The following is a 9,922-nucleotide window of genomic DNA, read 5'->3' as shown; positions in this document are numbered from 1 at the left end:
CCATTTCCACAACCCAGTTCTGAATGGCTCAAGGCCCAGTAGTGGGCCGCAGGCCAGGGGTTGGGGACCCCAGCTGTAGGAGACCATGTTCTTATCTGTATTAAGGCTAATAATAGCTAAAAGTGTCTTTTTCTTGTTTACCCCTCTACCCGTGTAGATAAAAATTTCAATAAGAATTTATTATGATTAGATGTTTCCATTTTCTCCTCATGAAGTTAACCCTCTAAATCTGCATCTGTGGGTGTGTGCTTCTATTTTGAAGATAAAAGAAAGTAGGATCAAAAAAGTCTTGTATTACATCCTCAAACACTAGATTTATTCACTTTTGTTTGCTGGACTCTTCACTTGCAGAGATGAACTTGAATAGATGATGCCCGGTTGAAGTAAGAAGCCAAAGGGTCGTTTAGCAGAAGGTGGAGTTTCAGAGCTCAGCCTTGCTTCTTGGGCCCTTTCAGAAACAAATAATATCAGAAATAAAAATCCAGTCATTGACAAACACTATATGAATTTTTAGTATAGCTATAGCAGTGGAATTTAGCCTAGAGAAATGTGCTACAGTAGCGATAAAGCATGGCAAACTCATGAACAGTAATGTGATTGAAATGCTGAGTGACCAGGAGCTAATAGGATGAAGTCTACAAGTATCTTGGGCATTTTTCAGTTGGATAACATCAACCATGGACAAGTTAAAATTGTGATTAGTAAAGAATGTATCCAAAGAGTGCTAAAAATAAATCAAAGCTATCAATACCTGGGCCATGCCAGTGATACAATACCCTGCTGTAATTATTTACTGGACTAAAATGGACATTTGGGCCAAAAATATGAAAAGTATCTTTAAGTATTCACCATGCATTACATCCCCATAGTGATATTGATAGACTAGACTAGGGCTTTTCAACCTTTTCACAGATTATACCACTTTAGGACATGGCAATATTCCAGCACCACCAGTGGCTAAGCAAAGTGTCAAAAACTGGATGACCAATAAAAAAGGAAAAGAGTGATAAAAGTACAACCACTCACCGTACTTTTAATGGGAAACTTGTGCCTGTTTCTCTGACTATCTTTGTACTCGTGGCTGGAGAGTGCTCACTGATAGAATTAAGTCAGATTCCAGCTGAAGACAGTTCCTTTCCTTACTTTTTAGTTAATGAAAAAAATGCCTTCTCGCACAATTATGTGGAACCAAATGGCAGTAACACTACAACACCCACTTCTGGTACAGTTTTGCAACTTAGTTCCAGAACTCGGTCAATGTTTTTTCATTAAAAAGTTCCTTCAAATTGCAGTTTGATGTCAATTACAGAAGTGCTTCCTGCTCTTGAGAGGAAAAGTCAGAGTTCACAACATTGTCCATGATGAAGGTCAGTGCAACCCAATGAATTCCAGTATCACATCCTCTTGACATGAATGGAAAATACAACGCAAACTCATTGTGCAATTTTTCCAAGTGATTTTTGATGGCAATTTCAATGTCTTCAATGTCAACAACAGAATTTAGTTCAATAAAGTCTGACACATTGAGAAATGACACAATATTTCCTTTCTTTACTTGGCCTATCCATAGGAAGATTTTCTTGTAGAATGCACAAACTTTGTCTTCCATGATAAACACGTTATGCCCGTGGCCCTGCAGCCAATTAAGTTCATTTAGCTTTTTTTAATATGTCAGCCAAATAGCCAAGGCAGGACACCCAGAAGACATTTTCAAACTTTTCTGCTAGGGGTGATGAAACATTCATCAGGAACAGGTGCGTTTCATCTCGTAGCTTGAACAATCTTGATAATGTTTCACCTCTCGACAACCAACATACTTCTGTATGAAAGAGAAGAGTGCTGTGCTCAGAATCTAAATCCTCTCATAATTGTTGGAATAAACTTCCATTCAATGGCCGGTTTTTGAGGAAATTTATTATTTTTGCAGCATCCCGCAAAATCTCATGTAACAATGGGCTCATCCATTTAGAAGCAAGTGCATATCTATGCAAGATGCAATAATTTGAAACAATGGAACTGTTTCATGTCTTAACTTGTGCTATCACGCCCAAAGCTCTTCCTGTAATAGCTGCTGCACCATTGGAACAAATTGCTACACACCAAGTCCATAATATTCCATGTTCACTGAAAAAGTTATTGATTATTGTGAATATTTCTTCCCCAGTCATTCTGCTAGTAAGTGGGTGGCAAAATAATACGTGTTCCAGTATATTATCCGAATCAGGAACACGCACAAAGACAATTGTGCTTCACCAGCAATGTCAGTTTTTAGTCCAATTGAAATGCAAATTTTTCTTCTGCTGTGAGCTTTTCCACCACTTGTTGAGTAATATCTGCGGCCATATCTTGTATTCATCTTTGGACGGTGTTGTCAAAGCATGGAATAGCACCAGCCATTTTTTCATTAAAGAAAATTAAAGCAATTGCAATGGCAGAGGAAACCACAACTTCTTCACCAATTGTGTGAAACTTATTTTGTTTAGCTGCTATCAAGGACAATTTATAAGATGCTTCTAGACATTTTTTCGAGATGGTTGTGGACTTCACAAAAGCAGTGCGGCACTTATAAATTCATCTCTCTTCTTCACAAAAAATGCTACTGGCTTTTTGGTGTACCCTTTATGTTTTGTTGTTAAATGTTTTTGAAGCAAAGAAGGCTTCATGGAATACTTGGATAGTACTTCATTGCAGATAACACAAACAGGAAGCGGCTGATCATTTTCTTCCGTGAAATAAAATCTAAACTTCAAATAATCTTCACTGTATTTTCTATTCAATGCCGGTTTTAATTTCTCGGGTGGCGGTTCCTTTGCTGAATCACTTTCCCTTTGTACTGACAAATGTATGATGAATTTATCCATATTTATTAATATGCACCACTATCTTGGTCTCATACCATCACACACAACAGTAGCAAAACTGAATAACTAGAAAGGAGAAAAATGACAAGCCAGACAAGGAGGAGGAACCTGGCGACATGTTGTGATTGGTAAAGCGTAGGTGGGTAGGGGTGGAGCTGACATATCAGCCCAGAATAGACACTTTGATCTTGAAGTTTCCTGCCTTTTCTTATACGTTCTCCGGCTATTTTGAGCGCAACAGGGAATGGTGAGTCATGGGTTGAAAGCCTTTCAGCTCCTCCACAAAAAATGCAGAAACAAATATTTAAATGATTGTTTACTGGGATTCTAAGATCCCTCTCACCATTACTGGTATTGAGCTAGGTTCCACCTATTCTATACCTGTACCTTTGGTTTTTCTTGCCTAAGTGCAAAACTATACTTTTCTCTCAATTGAATTTCATTTTGTTATATAGGATCCAGTGTTCAAGTCTGTCAAGATTCTTCTGGATCTTGAGCCTATCTTCTGTGTGTTGGCTATTCCTGTCATCTTGGTATCATTTGATGAATTCCCTTTTGTTCTCTCATCTAAATTGTTTAAGATAAGATGGATAAGATAAGATAACCTTTATTGTCATTTTTTTACTGTGGACACAATGGCACACATCAAAAATGAAATTTAGTTGCCCACTCTCAAAGTGAAAGACATACATGACACACACCTAAACATACTATGTACAATATGAAGAGTAGTGGGCATAAGACAGAACCTTGGGATATTGCCTCCATGTAGTTGTAATTCCATTAAGAACTACACGTTGAATGCATTTTGTCAGCCAGTTACAAATCCATCTGTTGGTGATGCTATCTATCTCATATTTTTCTAATCTGCCTTACTGAAATCCAAATATACTATTTCCACAGCATTTTGCTGGTCCACCAATTTAATCACTTTTTCAAAGAATGAAATAAGATTTGTTTGGCATGATCTGTTTTTGATAAACCCATGTAGCTTTTGGTTATAACTTTGCTTGCTTTGTAAGTGTTTGCAGATCTGTTGCTTATGTCAGGCTGATTGATCCATAATTTCATGAATCTGTTTTTTTCCCCTTTTTTGAAAATGGGAAACATATCATTTCTTTTCCAGTCCTCTGGTAGTTCCCCAGTGCTCCAGGATCATTGAAAGATATTGTTCAATAGTTCCAAGCTTATATGTCAGCTCCTTCAGAACTCTGGGATACAATCCATCTGGTCTTGGTGATTTGAACAACTAGAGTGGACAGGTGTTCTCTTACCATTTTCTTGCCTATTTTAATTTATATTCTTAGTCTGTCTTGTATGGTTCTGTTTCTGGTAGGTCGGGCTAATTTTTCTTTTTGTGTGAAGACAGATGCAAATAGTTAATTAAGTAGTTCTGCTTCCTCCCTGCTCCCCTTCACTTCCTTGCCATCTTCTTCCATTAATGGAAAGATTGTTTCCTGACGTTTTTCTTGTTTTTTACATGTTGAAAGAATCATTTTATAATTTTGACATTTGTTGCAAGCCTTAGTTCATTCTGAGACTTAACTTTCCTGACTTCACCTTTGCAGATTCAGGCTTTATGCTGGTATTCTGTCTTAGTTATATGTCCCTCTTTCCATTTTTTTATACTAATCCTTTTTGTCTTTCAGTTTATCATGAAGTTATTTGTGCAATCATGCTGGTTTCTTTTGGGATTTTTTCTTTTTCTTTTTCAGTAGTATTGTGCTGGACTGGGTTTCTATAATCAAATATTTCAAGAGTTTCCCAAGCTTCTTGAGTTGTTTTCCTTTTTAAAATTTTCATCTATGGAATCCTTCCCAAAGCTCTCTCTAAGTTTGTTGAAATCAGCCCTTTTAAAGTCTAAGACACTGGTGTGATTGTGTTCTACAGCTTGGGTCAGTTGAATTCCAATGTGATATGGTCACTTTCCCCCAAAGTTCCTGCAACTTCAACTCTATCATTTATTCTTGGTTAGTAAGAATTAAGACCAGTATAGTGATCCTCTAGTTCCCTCCTCTACCTTTTGGATGACAAGGGTGTCAGCTAAGTTGGTCAGTAACCTGTTCAATCTCCTACTTGATACAGAGTTTGAGAAAACAAAACTACATGAGACCAGCATGTTGCACAAAGAGCTCTCTGACAAATTAAGGGACAAAAAGGTCAAATATAAAAAAATAGAAAGAGGGGCACAGAACTAAAAGAGAATATCAACAAATAACTCAAACCTGCAAGGAGAGAGTAAGGAAAGCTAAGGTGCAGAATGGGCTAAGATCGCAACTCATGCAAAAAATAACAAAAAAGTTTCTTTCATTATATAAAGGCAAGAAGAAAGTCAAGGAAACAATAGGTCCATTAATGGGAACAGATGGCAAGAAGGTAACTGGCAGCAGAGAGAAAGCAGGACTGCTTAATTCCTTCTTTGCACCTGTTTTTATGCAAAAGGAAAAATAGCTCAACCTATCAAAAAGCAGCACTAAAGGAGGTAGAACAGATACACAAGGCAAAATAGGCAAAGACATGGTAAGAGAATGCCTATCCACCATGGATGAGTACAAATCACCTGGACCAGAGGGTTTGCATCCCAGGGTTCTAAAATAGTTGACAGACGTAATCTCGGAGCCACTGAAAGGTTTTTCAGAGCTCCTGTAGCACAAGGGAATTACCAGAGGACTGGAAAAGAGCTGATGTGGCACAAATCTTCGAAAAGGGAAAAATAGATCCAGGGAATTATAGGCTAATCAATAGCTGTCAAAATTCTGAAAAAGATAATCAAGCAGAGGATTTGTGAACACCTAGAAATAAACAAGATGATTACTAACCAAGCGGGTTTTGTTAAAAACAGATAATGCCAGAGAAGCCATATACCCTTTTTTGATAAATAGATTAAATTAGTGGACAAATGAAATGCTGTGAACATACTATATTTGGACTTCAGTAAGGCATTTGACCCATAGCCTACTTCTTGATAAGATAGAAAAAATGTGAGATGGACATACCATCACTGGAAGGATTTATAATTGGCTGACCAACTTTATCCAGTGTGTAGTTTTTAATGGAGTTACATCTTCATGGAGGGAGGTATGCGGAGGGTACCCCAATGTTCTGTCTTGGACCAAATAATCTTCAGCATTTTCATAATAATAGGAGTGGAACTCATCGAATTTACACATGACAGAAACGGGGGGGAATTGGAAAACAGACTCAAGATTCTGAAGAATTTTGACAGACTTGAACATCCAGTGTTTTGGTTTTTTTGTAAAAAAAAAAAAAAGATGCTGGAACTCACACATGTCATACAAGCCGCCTTGCCTACCCTACAAGGTTCCATCCAAAAAAGATGCTGGAATTCCATTCTGGGTGTTCTATGACAAAAAAAAGCCTTGTGAACATCCAACAAGATGCAGTTTGGTGGTGAGAAAAGTAAGGTTCTGCACTTAGTTTGGAAAAATCAAATGTATTGTTACAGAATAGGTGGTACCTGGCTCTACAGTAGTAACTATGAGAGAGATCTAGTGTCTTCATGTAGTGGTCCCCAACCTTTCAAGCTTGGCGGCCCGGTTTGGTGGGCGTGTGAGTGGCAGGTGCACGCGCATGCATAGTTCCATTCGTGTGAGCAGCCGGCACACATGTCCTCCACTTGCACAAATGCAGTTTCATAGTGAGCGGAGGGTGCTTGAACAGAGGGCACTTTTGCTCAGGCATGAAGCTCCACCCACACTAATGGAACTTCATGCACCAGCGCAACCCCCCTCTGCTTGTGTGAGTGGAGTTTTGCATGTGAGCACAAGTGCCCTCCATTCACGTGAATGGAGTTTCACATATGCGGGCTTGCCCAGTTCTCCTTGACCTAGTTTTGAACAAGCCACAGCCCAGTAGTGGGCCGTAGCCCAGGGGTTGGGGACCCCTGTCTTAGTGGACCACCACTTAAATATGAGCTAGCAATGTGCTGCAGCTGCCAAAAAAAGTCAAATGTAGTACTGTAGAGCACTAAAGATAAGAGGTTTGGAGGCTAAATTGTATGATGAACAGTTGAGGGATCTCGGCATATCTAGCCTATCGAAAAGAAAGATTGGAAGGACATGATAACTGTCTTTCAGTACTGGAGTGTTTGTCAGAGAGAAAAGATGAATGACTTATTCTCCAAAGCACCTGGGGGCAGGATAAGAAGTAATGGGTGGAAGCTTGTTAAAGAGAGATCCAACCTAGAAATAAGGAGAAATTTTCTAACAGTGAGAACAATTAACCAATGGAACAACTTATGTCCTGGAATTGTGGGTGCTCCATCACTGGAGATTTTCAAAAATAGGCTGGATAGCCATTTGACCAGGATGGTATAAAGTCTCCTACCTTGATGAGAGGGCAGGTCTAGAGTATTTCTGAAGTCCCTTCCCACTCTATGATTTGAAGTCCTTTTCCTTCTCCATGCTTATTAAGAATAAAGTTTCAGCCATGCTTGAAGTATCACCTTTATTGGAAAGGGTATAGATTGAAACAGAATCTCCAGTATGAACACGTTCTGCTAACAATTCTCTCTGCTGCTGACAGAGCAGAAATTGTAGCAGATTGTAGCAGAAAGCTTAGCTGGAGCCCCAGGTTATTGTTTTTAGGAGCAGGAGAGTTTCAGAAAAGGAATCAAATTGATAGCAAGGGCAGGAGAATGGTTAGGCCAGGGGTAGGCAGATATAACCTGGAGGAAAATGATTGGCAAAGGGTGGTGCTGATGTGCCCGGAGAAGAAAAGAAGTAACATAAAGCTTAAGTTCCAAGATTCCTGGAACTGGAATTATTATCCTTAAATTAATATACCCTCCACAATTCCACACTTTCACTTTTACCTCTGTTGTTTCCCTTCCCACCTTCCACGCACTAGTTAGCATTAATGTGAAACATGCAGCTATCCTGACCATCTTACCAGAAGGGTAGCATATAAAACCAGAATGAACAACTTCATAAAAATGTGCACCACCCCATATCACCAGAAATCTTTTGTTCTTCCCTAATATCCAGTATCTGGCTCCTATTCGATTCATCTCAAGCAGAGGCATGCGTGGTCTTACTTTTAAGAACAATAAACCCTTTGGGAAGGCCACCTCGGAGTCCCAGACCAAGGCTATTCAGATCAGATTGCTTCTGCTTCTGGATCCACTCTCGTACAAGTGGGATATTTTGATTATCCCTCAAGCTATTTAGGTTTTCACCCAGCAGGCCTTTCACATTTTCAGGGGTTAATTCCTACGGAATAAATAGAACAAAACCAGTTAGGAGCAATATTCATTTTGCTGCTTTCACAAAACCTCCACCCTGTAGATAAGACTTGCTTCAGAGGAGGAGTGAAGTTAACATTGCCCTTGATTGAAGTCACTGCAGGTGGGCAGAAACACTTCTCCTGCATTTCCCACAATTGAAGTCATCTCATTTCACTCCAAAATGGTTGTAAGCCTGAGAGGAGAAACACTCAATTCCCCCAACCTGCTAAGGGAGAGGAACCAACCAGCTGTCAACATCCAGCTCAAGAATCCAAATAAAACTCCAGGTTCATTTTGTTTCCAAAAAGCTTACTGTTTATTGAATACACAGCTTGACTATGTCAAAGAAAAACTAACTCTGAGCTTCCAACACCAATTCATAGACTTAAACAATAGTTTTCCCAGCCAAACCCTCAGCGTCTTACATAATCCATATTAACAAGTCCACATTGTTATGGGAACAGTCTGCTTCAAATTTACACCTGTTCTGGTGTCCTTGACAAGGTTTCATGCTCTCATGGTCCACAGCTGAATCAAAGCAGTTTTGTTTCTCCATCTACCCACTTGAAAGTAGCACCTCCCCCTCCTTCATCTAAAGGCAAGATGAAACTCAGAGGCACATAGCAGACTCCCTACAGGCATCCGTGTGACTTTCCTGGGTCATTATTTGGCTGCACCCAGCTAGCTAGTTGAGTCCTATCTTTGCCTTTTCAACCAACATCCATAGGCAGACAAGGCAGCATATGTTCCACACCCATATCCTCAGCCTAGAAAAGGAAAAGCAACTAATGTGTGTGGAGTGAGCAGGCAAAGATGAGATGAGGTAGAGACCTCTGGGCAAGTGCACATTGAGAGGCAACCAAATGGGCTGGCACTCAACAGCTAAGCCACAAGTCAGGGTAAGCAACCCATCTTGCCCTACCCCTCACTGGAGCTCAGCTTGGGAGCACAGCTTGAGTGGTCAGTGGCAAAATTGCTTAAGAGCAGCTCATAATCCCAATAAATACAAGATCCTTAGAGGAAAGCATGGATGGTATGCTACATTATGAACTTTAACAGCTACTTGGCAACTGTAAGGACTAAGTCCCCAAGATTTCTGCCCATGTGGAAGGGCTTGGAGACCCTACCCAGTCAAAGCAACAGCCTGCATGTTACAAATAAAGTATTATGTAAAGTTTTCATCTGTGCTGTGGTGTGTCTACCCATCATTAAGAATACCTCACAGGATACACATGCCATCAGACTCACACTTCTGGATTTTATGGGCACACTGTCCTTGAAGTGAGATTTTTGAAGCAGTTCTGCTCAGAGAATAATTCATATTATTACCAGAGTTTTGTGATTTGCTAAAAGTGTCCTTTCTTAATACAGCCAGATTAGATATCTTTCTGCTCTATTTGAACCAGGTGATTGATTAGAATAGAAGTGAATATCTTAGAATACCGAGATATGTAGATAGAATAGTGTGAATATGATTAGAAGAGAAGTGTACTATGGTTGAATTTGTGGCAAACTGACCAAAATTTGCCATAACTGGTGGACCATTAGTCCGTGATATGTGCACCTAAGGATGATAGCCTATTCTATACACTTCACCTTGCTAAAAAGTATTACAGGTAGTCCTCAATTTACAGCAGTTCATTTAGTGACCATTCAAAGTTATAACAGCACTGAAAAAAGTGACTTATGACCATTTTTCACATGACCATTACAGCATTTTCATGGTCACATGATCAAAATTCAAATGCTTAGCAACTGATTCATATTTATGACGGCTGCAGCGTCCTCAGGGTCATGTGATCCCCTTTTGCAACCT

At 39.6% G+C, this 9,922-nt stretch overlaps 1 protein-coding gene across 2 annotated transcripts in view; it reads right to left on the bottom strand.

Annotated features, from left to right (window-relative positions):
- Positions 1-289: 289 nt before the first annotated feature.
- MSLN (mesothelin) overlaps positions 290-9,922 on the bottom strand; it is a 42,161-nt gene continuing 32,528 nt past the window's right edge. The window contains exons 10-11 of one of the 2 annotated variants that reach the window (XM_015818252.1): positions 7,918-8,092; positions 290-448 (exon numbers count right to left, since the gene is read on the bottom strand). In XM_015818252.1, coding sequence (XP_015673738.1) covers positions 429-448; positions 7,918-8,092 — 195 coding nt within the window. In that variant the 3' untranslated portion in view covers positions 290-428. Of the gene's footprint in view, positions 449-7,217; positions 7,327-7,917; positions 8,093-9,922 lie in introns of those variants that run through there. The other variant, XM_015818251.1, reaches the window with a different exon arrangement.

The sequence above is a fragment of the Protobothrops mucrosquamatus genome, unplaced genomic scaffold, assembly GCF_001527695.2.
Source record: "Protobothrops mucrosquamatus isolate PMUCROS unplaced genomic scaffold, P.Mucros_1.0 scaffold708, whole genome shotgun sequence".
NCBI classification, from domain to species: Eukaryota; Metazoa; Chordata; class Lepidosauria; order Squamata; family Viperidae; genus Protobothrops; species Protobothrops mucrosquamatus.
This window is presented reverse-complemented; position numbering and strand designations above follow the sequence as displayed.